Source organism: Triturus cristatus, chromosome 10 (genome assembly GCF_964204655.1).
Source record: "Triturus cristatus chromosome 10, aTriCri1.1, whole genome shotgun sequence".
Taxonomy (NCBI): Eukaryota; Metazoa; Chordata; class Amphibia; order Caudata; family Salamandridae; genus Triturus; species Triturus cristatus.
The window spans coordinates 106,285,194-106,300,596 of NC_140593.1; the positions used below are offsets into that span (position 1 = coordinate 106,285,194).

The 15,403-nt window shown below is 44.3% G+C and overlaps 1 protein-coding gene across 5 annotated transcripts in view; it reads left to right on the forward strand.

Moving 5' to 3' along the window:
• The window catches only part of CMC1 (C-X9-C motif containing 1), a 223,076-nt gene that overhangs the window by 194,306 nt on the left and 13,367 nt on the right, over positions 1-15,403 (forward strand). For all 5 annotated transcript variants that reach the window (XM_085630554.1, XM_085630557.1, XM_085630558.1 and 2 more), the window contains one exon: positions 5,843-5,933. In XM_085630554.1, the coding sequence (XP_085486680.1) occupies positions 5,843-5,933 (91 nt within the window). The remainder of the gene's footprint in view (positions 1-5,842; positions 5,934-15,403) is intronic.

Below are 15,403 nucleotides of genomic sequence, written 5' to 3' on the forward strand. Positions count from 1 at the left end.
TATTGAGATAATTTACAGGACGTACGGGGGTGACCTGGGGGGGGGGGGGGGGTACCCTCACGGGGAATGGGCCGTCTGCGCATGCATACTCCGGTTGGAGGGTGGGCATAAGGGCGTACGGGGGCAACCTGGGGGGGGGGGGGGGAAGTACCCTCACGGTAAACGGGCCCCCTGCACATGCGCACTCCGTTGGAGTGCGGGCATAATTTGATAAGGATCTGGCACCAGTTAATGACCTTGCCGTAGGCTCAAAATAGGGATACGCAGAAAATGAAATGTCATTGTTATGATTATTGATTATGGAATGTTTAGATTCGGATAGGAATATATTTGTATTAGAGATATGTTAAGGTTAGGAAAATTACATCTGTACCTATCCAAGTAATCAATGTACTGTTTTTTCTGCGTATTGTTTAAATATAATTAAAAAATGTTGATTTAATTTTATGTTAATAAATACGTCCGGGGGTTTACGACTCCCTAATCCAAAAAATTCCTTCTGCTAAGCGTGTTACTGTCTTAGTATTGATGAGGGAGGAGGGGTGTCTAGGCTGTACCTGACCATACTGGTATGGCACTGGCTGACAGCGGGTGAGGATAGTGGCGTTAATCACACTCCACCAATTGTGCGTCATCAGGGCCTCTGTAACAGGACGGTTTGTGTCCCCATGACCATCAATGGTACCTTTAGGATCGGGGACGTTGGGCAAGATCGACCACAGCTTAACAAATTGGCTCAATTCCCCCACAGTATCTTATACATTGACCTTCTCCTCTGCTGCTCCTCGTCCCAGATGTCTGGAGGAGTGCAGGCTGGACAATGTGCATGATGCCAGGAAGTTGGAACATGACAGTCCATTGGGCCACTCAACCCTTTATTATCTAAAGCATGGGTACTCGCAAACATTTTCCCAGGGGCCACAAAGTTTGGTCTGTGATGAGACTGAGGTTGGCTGTGGGAAGTTGGGTGTGTGAGAAGCAAACCATGTACACCTGGGGCCATTTTATACATGGGGTGCATTTTCCTGGATTGTGGTGCGCCCTGTGCAATCCAGGAAAATGCGCCCCATTATGGTGAATGTGCTGCCCCTATGGCCGCCACAAACTTGCACTGCCCTGGGGGGCAGCACATTCGCGTGAAAAACAGAGCAGCTGCTTTGAAGCCACTCCGTTTTTCCACAGTGCTGGTGGCAACCCGCCAGCACTTTTAAAGGGGATTAGAGATCCCCTTGCAGCTGGGTGCAGTCAGTGACTGTATCCACCTGCAAGGGGATGTTTGGGGGGTCCATGGACCCCCTTTTCCCCCCTTCAGGGAGCACACATGGCACACTGTCAGTGCGCCTTCTGAAGGCTTCTCTGCCTCTGCATCTGTAATACGGCACTGAGGTAAAGGGATTCCCTCATTTGCATGGGTCACACCCCCATGCAAATGATGGAACAAGCCCGGAAGATGGCACTGACGCTTCATGCGCGCCAGCACTATCGGTATTACAGAAGGGGCCGCACACGCGTTTGCAGCCCCTTCTGTAATACCAAAGTGCTCCGGAGGCACTCAAAGCAGGCGCAAATGCCTGTTGCACCCTCAGGTCACTTATGTGATACGGCCCCAAGTGTCTAAATTGCACAATGTGGAACCAAAAACGTAGGATTAATCCTGACTTCTCCACTTAACCAAACTATGTGATCCGAGGCTATTTTTTATTTTACTTTCCCTGCTGTTTCTTCCTAGGAGGACCTTAAAATACGTTCCGTCAGGAGTGTTGTACAAAAACTTCTCCTGTGTTTGATTTAATAAACATATATAATGTTCATGTATTCTAGAAACCCCAGCCACCCAAAGAGTGCACAGAACAACTGACATGCCTCTTAGTTCACTATTGGCATTGTTGCCAGGGTTTAGGAAACTGGGATGTGGAATTCCTATAGCCCCCCTGCCCGGCACATATTGTTTTGGGTCAAGGGCAACAAGTTTTCATGTGTATTTTGTCCTTGGGACAAGTAGGCCCAACCCCTTCAGCACAAACTCTTTGGCAGCCAGTTTACAGTACTACATTATGGCTCAGGGAAAGACATTGCCTGCAGTTAAGGCAAATTTGTGTCCATGTTGTAATGCTGTTCACACTTGTATTTATGGTTCATTAATGCGAAGCCTTTATTATTAGGGTGAGGTTGTAAGCTCAGACTGCACTACTAACAGTGGTTCCAGTATAAAAATATGTACACACGTTTTCAATGTTTAGCACTATGAAGCTATGTATACTGCTCCCAGAATGCTCTCTGATTAGATGCAAACATTTGCAGAAGATGGAAAACAATATTGATGATTCTTTGCTTTCAAAATAAAATGTTCACAAAAAAATGCAAACACATTTCGCTAAACTACTGTAAAATTTTAAGTACCATTTCTTTGCAGCATAATTTTGTAAAATGTGTTGATGTATGCTAGTATTTTCCAAAAATATCCATAATGGAAAGTCAGTGTAACCAGTTTTAATAAGATTATGGGAGACATAAAAATAAACGAGCATTGGTAAAGCCAGTAGGTCTGAAATTGTTGGTCAGCCTTTTGGTTTTGTCAATGTGTGACTTGTTTTGGCATGGTTTTTGTAAAACTTTACTGGGGGCGGGAGCTGCTGGGCCCTCTCATTATAACAAACATTGGCAAAAGCAAAAAATCAATGTGGGCACAAAAAGCACACCTTGCCACAGTAGTTCCGGGCACTGAACAAAATGACTGTGTGTCGGTATGCTCCTTGTGAAAGAACAGAGTGCTGTCACTTACAGTGAAGCTAGCTGATAGGCAGGGAGAGGGAAATGGAACTTTAATAAACACAAAAGGTCATGGTTAACACCAGACCTAATTAGGCGCCCAATTATTAAATAAAGTCTCAAAAGTGGACCTTGTCCTTGAATTAAGTGCAGTTATACGGCTTTCGTGAATTCACAAGACTTTACAGAAGAAAGCCAAGAAATAGTACTCCTAGAAAATATTTGTGAACTGCATTTTCGCATGAGCAAATATACAGGTGTAGTTGCAAGTTCACTTTCCCTCCAACCACTTTTTTCCCAACCCTGGAAAAAGTTTTATGTCTGCCATTGTCAGGAGTACATTTCCAACTGTTCTCAGTATGAGAAAAGATTAGAGAAGAGTTGGTGAAAACCCTTTAAAGCATAAACGTTGGTAGGTTTGCACAGACTAATAAGGGCATCCAACCCTGGAACTGTTGCTTACCATTACCTTCAGCCCCAATATGCAGAGCTGCGGAAATGTGGCAACATAAGGGAATTGCTAGTATTCAAACCTTACTATTGAAAGAGCCCTGGCATAATCAAAGAGGCTATTTCAGAGCTCTTATATAATGAGATTGCTGCCATAATTTGTCACCATATTACATGACACAAAAGAGACAAGTGGATTTTGCTACAGGACCAGTAGATGAACCTGCCCCACAGACAAGTAGATATTTTATCAAATTCCACAACCCTGGGAAAGAAAGCATGTTTCTGAATTCATGTTTCACTTCTGAATGCATTGAAATAATATCATCTTCTGTACTAAGGTGAATCAGTTCAACATGTTAATAAAATATACTTTTTGAATTTTGTTTGAACGTTATACTTTTACATAAAGATTTCTTTAAAAATGAAGGTGTTTCTAAAGCGGAGTTGTGTAGGACTCCCGAGTTATTTCCTTTCTCTAACTTCAATTAACCTTTAAATACATGCTTACCTGTTTCGTTAATATCTTTTTAATCTTACTGCTGAGTCGAGTAAACAGCAGCCCAGTGCTGCTGTTGACCAGTGGGCTGCATGTAAAGGTCAGGTGGACCGCATGTAAAGTCAGGAGGGCCGGATGTGGCCCCCGGGCCGTACTTTGAGTATCACTGTTCTAACAGAGCCCCTGGTGGTCTTGTTGCCCCTGTCCTGGCTACGACTCTCGTACGGCATCTGAGGTCCTGGACTTCAGCATGAGAACAGGCAGGAGAAAATATACATGGCCACTTTGGTCCTGCTGCCATCTATTAATAATAGACCTGCTGTAGACCTAATTAACTTGCCATTATCAAGTGAAACATACTGGTTTAGCCACATGAGGGTTGCTGTTGTCTCTCCACTTTGTCGATTAACTTTGCCTTACAAATCATGGTGACATCTGTAAGAGCCAGTATGAGGGTAACACTCTGTGTAGGCATCTTAACGCAAGAGGCAGCAGGTGGATGTCTATGAGCACACTAGAACGACGATGATAGTGACTCTCAATATTGAAGAACTTGGCTAATGGATTCTGAAAGGTTGGGCCGTAATAATGGGGGTTGTACTGTGTGCCGGCATTCGAACAATTCGGAGAAGATGCTGGTGAAACATCTCTTTACCCAGATAGACGTACCCCAAGTTACATTGGTAGCCTAACGCACATGGGCAAATTAGAGAGCCTTTCATCACTTAGGCGAGATGTACCAAGGGATTTTGTAGATTTTACTGACTCCTAAAATGGGTTTAGAAATGGTATGTAATATGAAAGGAGCGTTTTTGGACATTCCTTCCAAATTGCGAATCAGTGCCATATGTATCAATAGTTTATACACTTACTGACTCTCAAGTTGGGGTGGTAACTAATCAACAGAGGGGAAGGCCCCTTTGCTTCCCTTCCCCTTTTGAAATCAGATTGTCAACTTATGGGGTAGTAGGCAGTGATTCTGGGGACCACTGCCAACTGACACTGAAGTTTTTAAAAATTGAAAACTTTTGTTTTCTTCTTAAATCATCCACGTTGCCAGTAAGGAAGTCAGGCTGCTTTTAAAATCAAGTTTACAATTTTGAAATGCAGTCACATTGGATGGTGGCTTTAATGTGTCTTGCAGGCCATGTTATCTGTGATTGTAGCCAATTGTAGAGGGTCCCAAATTGTGACCTACCTAGTTAATATTAATTAGGTAGGTCGTTCTGCGACCCCTACAATTCCTTATTATGCAAACCAATGTGTTAGTACTTAGTTCAGTTTGCAGAATTAGATACTGGTCGCAAAAAATCTCATTGCAGTTTTCGACCACTATTTTAATACATGTGGGCCCCTAGGGTCGCTACATTAGACAATACCATATTTGTGGCGATTAAATCAGTACCGGTTGGAAGCTTACCAGAAATCGCCACAACCGTTGATTCAATGTTTAGTTTGCTTTGATTTCTTCTTTAGTGCCCCTAGCTGTCCGAAGACAGCTTCAAGACCCTCTAGACAAGAGGCAACAACACTGCAGGACAGGCAGAGATGTAAACTCCAATAAATGCAAACTATTGTTTAATAAGTAACCCCTAAATAAGGGCCCATTGTTAGTTTAGCTTTTCAGGAGCAAATCTCTAAGCTCAACCATTGCCTATTTTTAGCGTATTACTTGTTTACTCAGTATGTGTTCTCTCTCACACTTGGTAACTATCTAATATTCTGATAAAAGGATAGGCGATGGTTTAGCAGATTGTTTTAAGCATGCGGCTATACTAACCTATTCACACTTGTAAGACAAATGTTTACCAAATTTCGAAACTAAAACACTCTGTGTTTTTTTTGTTACTTACAATTATATGTTTATCTCATGAAAGACCCAAAGTCCAATTTCATAAGGCAATCTATCTAGAACAACCTGCTTGTGCAGCTTCCGTGGCTTAGCTGTTAAAAAATAATAATAAACCACTCCAAAAAAGCTGTAATTGGAATTATTTATAAACCACTTGTGATCATCCTTCTCCTCGTGTGCTATATTTAAAAGAATCTCATGTTTCCAGTATTGCATGAAAATGCTCATCTGTCGCCAAAACGATAAATCATCTCCCCCCTTTTCTCTTCCAGCCTTCACACAATGCTGCTCAGAGACCGGCTTTCTGATGGTGGTGAAATGTCGAGAGGAGAATGCAGCCCTGAAGGAATGCCTAACTGCCTAGTAAGTCCTGACACTGGTGGTATATTTTTTGTTTGTCTGGAACTCATGGGGGAATCATTAGTTATGGAAAGAGAACCCAAGTTCTCTAAATCCTTTAGTGGTTAAACAGTCTATTGATATGTTGTAAACTTTACCACCTAAACCTTAGCCACCACCCATACAAAAATAGCGATTTCTGACACTTTGATGTGCGTATGCACACGAGTCTTACCTAAATTATCCCCCGTTCTCTGTCGATTAGGATCCCCTCAGTTACGTTTCTTAATCATGTACCTTTACCTCCCACCACCCAGCACCTCGTTTTCCATTCGACCTCATCTCAGTGGTAAATAATCCTTCCCATCCTTAAATCCTAGTCCAGTCATGCAGGACTGATCTGGTATTGTGGAGTGGAATCGCCAGGAGCGATGTGCGCCCGCATGTAGAGCTCTATGTCCTCAACATCTTACCATTTAAGTGGTATCTGACCATGTCTTAGCGGTGTATAATTTTTTCACCCTTAATTCCTAGCCCTCCTGAGTGGAACAGATCTGATATATAAAACGAAATCACCCCTTACCTCGATATTGAAATCTAGTTCCATCCTCCAGTCTCAATCCCCATTGATTTATGATGTCTTTGAACTTTAAAAATTACCTAACTAGCTAGGTTTCCCACTCTTCCCTAAACTGACTTCCCCGCTCTAAAGTAAAATACTTCCCGGGGTCTGGTCTGTGCTACAGTCAAGTGAAAAATAATTGTAACTTTCAAGCTGAAAAACACAATGTAAAATTATCTACCACACAGCAACTATATTCTCAAAAATACCACACTGACAGCGAGCAGTCCTACTGAATTTTGGTCATATTGTTCCTTGTATTTTTCTAGTTGGATTTGGTCAGCAAAAGGAAGCGATTTCCCTTCCTTTTGGGACGGTAGTCTGCAAAAGCCGGTCTTCTCTGCATTCTCTTATAAAGGAGCCAGGTTGTGGTCAGGACATAGAACACCTACCCTACTAGCCCATACTCCTTGTCTGAGTCAGATCATTTTGCAAAACTATGCCTTCTGCCTTGGAACGCCATTGCCACTCTATGGCATGCCTGCCCTGAGTTACTGAATTTCATTAATGTGATCTGGTTGTGTTTCTGGATGACCGTCCCCTACTCATACAAGGGTTTAGTTGACCATCAGCCCCTTGTTCATTGAATGGAGACCTCACTGTTTGTCAAGCATAGGTGAGTAGCTGTTCCTGACTTTGCACTAATCGCTGTGGTTGAAGCAAGTCTGAAAGAGGCAGGTTTACCATTGGCAGCTGGTCTCTTTTCTTTCTTTTTATTTGATGGATAAAATTGAGTGATTTAATATCTAGTTGCTTGGACCCCTCTGTACATAAAGAAGATCATATTTTGTAAACTGTGATGAAGTCATACAGGCCAGTGATATGGAACAATGTTCTGAAAAGTACAGAAAATTGTCAAAAGCCAAGTCTAACTGTGCAGTTATGCCTACATACTGATCTTTGAAGTTGCTATGAAGGGTGAGGCTGCACACGCATTCAGCCACTGTAACAGGATGCAAAAAAATTACTTTTTTAGTTTGTTTTTTACGCTAAACATCTAAGAATGTTAGATGCTCACCTGACCCTGTGCCTGAGCTCCAGAACAGCAGCGTCTGTGTTTGCTGCAGGTGCGCAAGGATGGGATACCATACTATGGTGTCACCTGTGCTGAGCGTGTCAGTTGTAACTTGAACACTACAGGGAATGTGCCGAGGAACACCAATTGCTTGGCTCCAATTCCTCTGAAACCCAGATGTGTATAAACAAGTTCATGTGACACATTATCTTTTTGCAGTGGGCCATGGGTTGGTAAGATAGCAAGTCTTGTCCTGGATGCAAGAAAATGCCTTAGCAATATAGGTCAGATTTGGATGAAAACCCATCAGGCAACTGGTTATGTAGATCTGTTGAATTTTCGGAAAATTGCCATACTTGTTAGGGCAGGGAGGAGTGGAGAGCAATAAACTGAGACCCTAAAACGAGTTACCACCTCTCTACCTCTGAATGTTTCTTTTTACTATTGGCTTCAGTGGTGGGTCTGGTGGAATATTTGGACCATCACAGTGAAGGCCTGTTTTAAAAGTCAGTGGCCTAATTATTAAACAATCAAGAAGTCCTCTCCCATTAGTAGACAATGTCACTAAGATGAATACTTATTTGAACGAACAACCTATTTTGTCTGCCATATAAATCCACATCTCTTCACTGAGACATTAACTTATGCTTTGGTACCAATTGTTTGACTGTTACATATGGAGGGAATGTGTGTTTGGGCGGTAGCCAAGAGAAGCAAACACCAGGACCCTTTTGAGGTACCAAAGTTTTAGACTTGAATAATATTACATAACTAATTGGTTAATTAGTGAGGCGACGTGATCTTCTGGTTATCCTTCTGCCATTGGGACTTGGGTTCTAATCTGGGCTTCAGCACTTGTCTTGAAATCTCGTGTTTGTGGACAAATCACCTCATTGCCCTGTACCTAAAATTGTAAATGTATAAAAAGTAATGTTATTATCTAATTCAAATGTGTAAATCCCCACTTGATGTACGCATCTTCTAAAACCCTTCAGCCCTCAGGTGCTCCCAAGCTAGGCTTGTGTTACACACATACAGGGATATATTTGAAAAGTATGTCCTCATGACAAATCAAAATCTTTGAGTTCCAATGTCCTGGATTGTTTTGCCTCCAGTTCACTACTGTAAAGCAATGTGGAATCCATGTCGCAGCTTCACCCTGCTCACTGAAATGCTTCCTCACCATCTTCGCCAGAGGTTCCATTGGCAAAGCGAGGATCATAGAGGAGAGTTGACATGAACGCCTCCTAACGATTTTCAAAGATATTATTGTTCATCAAGTCCTCTAATGATGTTGTTTCTATCCCTACATAGTTGCCAGCACGCAGCCCGGTCGTCTACATTATCAGCATCTAATCTCGCCACAGTATCGTATCCTTGACTCCTCTCTACTTCATTCAGTATCAGAAAAAGTGTACATAGGTTCTTTATGGTAATGATATAAACCACACCTGATCTTTTCTTACTTGCCACATACCACCCCATCTGCCACCCTGAGAAAACCTTACTCATTATGTTTGCATTGATTGTGAAAATTGATAACAATCTGTAACAACCACAATCCAGCAAATTCTTATTGTTTCAATAACTGAACTATGGTGGCCTTCTGCATCCTCGTGGACAGTCCTTCCAGCTCCCCAGTCTCTTACAGTTCGGATCACATGACCTCTAAATACAGCATAAAGCTGTTTTGGGAAACCCTCCTGCCTGGTGTCCTGCCTGTACTCTTATGTTTAATAGCCCATTGAACATCTTGCTCTGTTTGAGAGCCTCCTGGATGCTATTTCTGGCCACTCTTCTAAGGATGCTTCCTGAATGGATCCCTTGCTCTGCTCCAGCCTAAGCCTAACCTGCTGGGCACAGAGCAGTCTAATTGATCTCCTGATCAATCTCTCGCCTCATCTGATTTCCTGATGGATAGTGTGAGATCCTACATTTCTGGACACAAGTCTTTGCTGTGCTGCTGCCAGAGGTGATGTATTCATGCTTGATCAGGTCATACAGTCGTTCACCTTGTTGCATTTTCTTCTCTGTGAGTGTTGCAACAGGTTGTAGGTTATCGACTAGAGCTGCCTTTAACTCTAATTTGTTTTACAAGCTAGTTAGGGTTCCCAGTACGGCATTTCTCACACACCGATTTTGAGAATCAGACCCCTCTGTTTGAAACTCTGCACACGTCCCAGGTTTCTGCTTTCTAGTCCACTTATCTCTTGTTCCTGTAAGTATATTCTGAATTCCCATTCCTAAGACTCCCTGTGTCAAATAATGGTGGAAGCTGAAGCCTCCATGAAGGTATTCTCACCCTTTCGAAACCATCCAATTAAATCCTTCGGAGAGATTAGTCAGAGAGAGGTTTGTCGTACATAAATTAGCTGAATCACTCAGGGCACCAGCAAGTCCAAGAGCGAGACTGATGAATCAATAAAAAGGAGTTCCCCTGTCTTGTCCAGGTGCCAAGACCTATACAACTTTACAACTGTCTATTAGGCCTCCATGATCTATCCAGCACACTCCCCCGCCAAACCTGCTTTATGTTCTGTGCTTGGTCCTTCCATTGACTTCTCCCACAAATACCTATATATTTCCTAATGTGATCCGAGTACTGTGCCATTAATCCAAATCAATATTCCAGTAACAGCTGAAGTTAAATATGAAACTCACATCTGGCGGTCCATTTATCTTGCATTGATTTGCTTTTCATCTTTTTATAGGCATCTGCTGTATTATTATAATAGGCACACCTCTCCACTGCTTCTCTACTTAAATGCCACTAGCATACGAAGTAATCATTGCATTGTAAAGCCCACATTCATAATACAGCATCCATCAGCACCTGATCTTGAGATCATTAACAGAAATCTGTTGTCACAACCTCACATTCCCAACCATCGCCGCCCATCTTCTGCACCACTCATCGGCCGACTTGATACAAAACCCTATGTTTGCCTTGAGGGTCCTGAGCTAGAGGACTCCAGACACGGGTCCGTCCCCGCATTTTTGAAACCAGTCTAAGTATTTCAGTCTGTGCCCTAATCACTCTGTGAGGAATCAGTGCAGCACTCTGTCGCTCAGAATGTGTTGATCAGTAGACACCACTTTTCTGTCTCTCTAACACTACTTCCACTATGCTTCTCTGCAACAAGTTATTCAGTGTTTTACAAAACGCAATCCTGGCAGTCGCATTTCGTATGTCAACACTATGCATCGCTCACTAGCCTTTAGACCACATTTGCGACACCTCAGAGCATACAGCAGAATATTCAAAGAACAGGTGCTTGCCTTGTTCTGTGGTTCTCTGCCAGACTACAGGCATCAAGGCGAAATGAATATTCTTTTGTGTTTTTGCTTCACCGTATGCGTTTAATACCAGGCGGGGCTTCAGGCAGTTGTTGGTGTAAAAGGAAATCTCACTGTCGTTGAAGGCACGATCTCTCACTTTCAAAGTCTCCACCAGCATACATGCATCGGTCCAGCACATTGCATAGCTCTACGGTGTGTCCAGTCCACTTCAATTCCTGCACCTACCTCAGGGTCTGTGAACTGTCTCAGCAGAGTGACTTAGAAAGCTCTTCATCTTGACCCTCAGGGTTATTTCTGGCAACCATGCTCCCTGTGGGTCATTGCACTTGTCTGCCCTTCTTAACTCATTTTGCACCGATTCAGTAGTTGGTGTTCCTAGCAGAGTATTTCACCCATTCTAGTCTCTGCGCAGCTTCAGCACTGTGCTTTTTCCATATCTTGCCATACTATGGACACATTTTCCAACAGTGTCCATGGTTGTATTTGTAGCTCTCCTAAAGGAGTTCTGTATTTGAGTGAGGGTAGGATACCCAGGGGTTACATTCCATAACTCCCTGCCCTGGTGAGCCTTTCTTGCTTTGCTGGTAAAGCCGTGTTTGAAAGTCTGGATACTCCTGCTGTTGACTTTAGCTCCACAGATTATAGTTCTATAAGCTCTGTGCCGTGCGGGGTGGAGGTATTCTTTGGGACTCTAAACAATGTCCAAACTTCTTGCTTCTCCACTGTCCATGTCTTAGGGCATGGGTCTGATCAACCCACACCAGTGCTGTTCTGCATCGCGCTTCCAGGACCGCTGGCCTTCAGGTGATTGTGCAACATACGTAAAAATAAGTTGATATCTCATTCCACTTGTCTGAACATTATCTGCTGCTGTGTCATGCAGACCGTTTAAATCATGACCTTTGAGGAAAAATCGTCCTCTAAATTGAAATTGGTATTTTCTCAGAATAGCTGTTGCAACAGGCATCTTTTCAGATCAGCTAACTTGATGTTGTGGTATCCGCTCATCCCCAAGCAGAACTTAATAGTCAAGCTTGCATCAACTCTCGCCTGCTGGATCCATAATGCCACTGCACGGCCATACGGCGGGAGGAGTCAAACCTTGCGGGGTGTCATGCAGCTAAGTGGAGGCACCCATTCTTCACGCCAGTTGAGGCACTGGCAAGAGGTCTGTTCTCCTTGATACACTCATTGTCAGGGCAGGACCAACTGAGACAGTCACAAGACCTCTGCACTGTTAACCATCTCTCTCTACAATGGGACCCTTTAAGGCTCCTCATTAAAGCACAATGAACTCAGAAAATGGTAAAGCCCTAACAGGTCATCGGATGTTCCTTCTCATCACTTTAAGTGGTGTAGCTATTCATTTGTTGGTTTTGGACACCGACAGTAATAGCTGTCTCAATTCAGTCACTGTCTCTTGCTCTCCTCGTCTAAATGTCAAATTCCAGTCGGTGACCAGTTTATCAGTTCATTACGGCTGAAATATGGCCATACTTTTTAAAGGTGTAGCACCAAATCTTGGAACCCCCTTCTCAAGTAATTTGTTTGCATGCAAAGTCTCTTATCCACAGTTAAAAAAGCAATCTCAATTTGTTTATTTTTAAATAGTTTATAATTTTTCCCAAGTATGTATTGTTTTTGCAAGCCTGTCTGGAGAGCAAAGGAGTATTGTACATTAATAGGAGGATGATTCATGAAAGGTGTGGATTTGCGTATTTGAATTGTAATAAACATATTTATAATTGCATTAGATTTGAGTGTTTACAATTTTAAGTTCAGAGAAATAATATAGGTACAGGGAGATTGTGATTTGTCCAGAATCAGACAATTGTTAAAAAATATGTACAAGAAATTTAAAAGGACAAGTTATTTACCTTCAGCAAGACTTTTGCTCGAGTAATACCCTTGTGTGCCGGTAGGAGGTATTGGTTGGCTACGCGTGACATTGGTGTCATCCAAGCCGAAAGTGACGTGCCTGTCACCTATATAGACACCACCTCAGCACGCTAATATCAGTTACTTTTCACGACTTTCCACGCCAGGAGCGCATAGTCATGAAGTGCGCTGACAGAGGTATGTTTAGAACAATTAAGGCCCTGATAGGGATCAACCCTGATGCTAAAAACCTGTTGGCAGTGTGGGGAGGATGGGTGAGTTGGTAAGGAATCTGCAGCTAGATCATGTCTCTACCAGATAAGGTGTTACTGAAGGGAAGTAACTTATTCGTCTGATAGAGACATCTAGCTGCAGATTCCTACCTTAGAATAGATACCCAAGCAATACTATACCCTTAGGAGGGACTGGTAACAAGTTCAGACCAGGAATGGCCAGAAAGGCTGTTCCTGCAGACTTGACTGTCCAGGCAGTAGTGCTTAGTGGAACATGTGCAGTGATGCCCACGTTGCTGCCTGACAAATGTCAAGGACTGGAACACCCCTTTGCAATGCTGTGGTTGCAGCCTTAGCTCTAGTGGAATGAGCTCTTAAACCATCAGGAGGCAATTTCTTGGCAAGAGCGTAGCAAATTTTGATGCAAAGAACCCATTGCGAGATAGTCCTCTTCTACACTGCACAACCATTGTTTGATCCAACGTACCCCATGAAGAGTTGGTTGTCCACCCGCAACTCTTTAGTGCAGTCAAGGTAGAATAAGAACACTTTTTGTCTGCTGACAGTGGAGTCGCTACACCTCTTTAGAGGGGTGCGGAGGAGCATAGAAAGTGGGCATGGTGACGGATTTCCCCATGTGAATAGTGTTACTACTTTCAGTAAGAAAGATACCCTAGTGCAAAGCACCAACTTATCAGGGAAGATGGCAGGTAAGGAGGCCTGGATGACAGAGCCTGCAATTCGCTCACCCTCGTGGCAGAAGTTATTATCACCAAAAAGGCTGTTTTGATGGTAAGCAGCAGGAGGGGACAGTTGTGCAGAGGTTCGAATGGAGCACACATGAGGCAGGTGAGAACCAAAGTAAGACCTCACTGAGGCATGATGGATGGGGCAGGTGGGAACATATGTACAAGCCCTTTAAAAAAATCTATTTACAATAGGGGATTTAAATAAGAGGGCTGGTCTGGCAGTCTCAAGAAGGCAGACAGGGCCGAAAGATATCCTTTAACTGTGTCCAGAGCAAAGCCCTGCTGGGCAAGGGTCAAAATAAAGAGAAGGACTTCAGAGAGGGAAGCAGAGAGATAATCAATAGACCTTTCTGTACAATATTTTAAACATTTATGCCACAGGCAGGTGTACACGGTCTTGGTAGAGGGACGGCTAGCTGCCAAAATTACATTGCAGACTTCAGGAGGAAGGTCGAATGGTATCAACTGCTGCTGCTCAATCTCTATGAAAGAAGCCATGGAGTTGACTGGTTCGGGTGAAGGACCCTCCACTGCTGCGATAGAAGATCCTTACGAAGGGGTAGCCTGATCAGAAGATCAATGCTTAGTTGGAGAAGCTCGGGATACTAGACACTTTGTGCCCTGTCCGGAGCCACAAGAATAGCTTGGGCCCAGCTCTCTGGACAGAAGTGGTATTGGTGGAAAAGGTGTATAGGAGGCCTGAGCTCCACTCGAGATGAAAAGCATTGGCGAGCGAGTGCCGCCTTGGAAACCCCAGCACACAAAACTCCTACATTGTGCATTGTCTGCAGAGGCAAACTGATCTAACTGGGGCTGTCGCTACTTCTGAAAGAGGATGGCGACGCCATTCGTGACCTGCTAGGCATCGACAGCTGAGTTCGTCCATCCTGGCATTCAGGGAACTTGCCAGGTGTTGAAGAACCAGGCATATGCCCTGCTGTTCCAATCTGAAAGAAACACATAGTGATAGATTCCTTACCTTCGAATTACCCCCAGGCGTCCGACTGGATCTGGAAAGTTTTCGTCAGCAGTACCTCTGCGCGTCGGTAGGTGGCGTTGTGCGGCTCCGCGACCGTCGTTGGCGTCGTGGTCGCCAAGATGACGTCGCAGACGCTACTTAGACGCCACCCTCGTCCTACGCCGACGACACCCAGCTGATCCTCTCCCTGACCAACGACCCCGCCGCCGCCAGAGCCAACCTGCACGAAGGGATGAAAGAGGTAGCCGAGTGGATGACGACCAGCCGCCTGAAACTGAACTCGGACAAGACGGAGGTCCTCATCCTGGGCTCCTCTCCCTCCGCCTGGGACGACTCCTGGTGGCCTCCCGCCCTGGGCACCGCACCCAAACCGACAGACCATGCACGCAACCTGGGCTTCATCCTGGACTCCTCCCTCTCCATGACCAGGCAAGTCAACAACGTCTCCTCGGCATGCTTCAACATCCTACGCATGCTACGGAAGATCTTCTGGTGGATCCCCACCGAGACTAGGAAGACCGTCACCCAGGCCCTCGTCACCAGCCGACTGGACTACGGCAACGCCCTCTACGCCGGTACCACCGCCAAACTCCAGAAGAGACTCCAGCGGATCCAGAACGCCTCAGCCAGACTCATCCTCGACATCCCACGAACCAGCCACATCTCCGGACATCTGAGAGACCTTCACTGGCTCCCCGTCAACAAAAGAATCACCTTC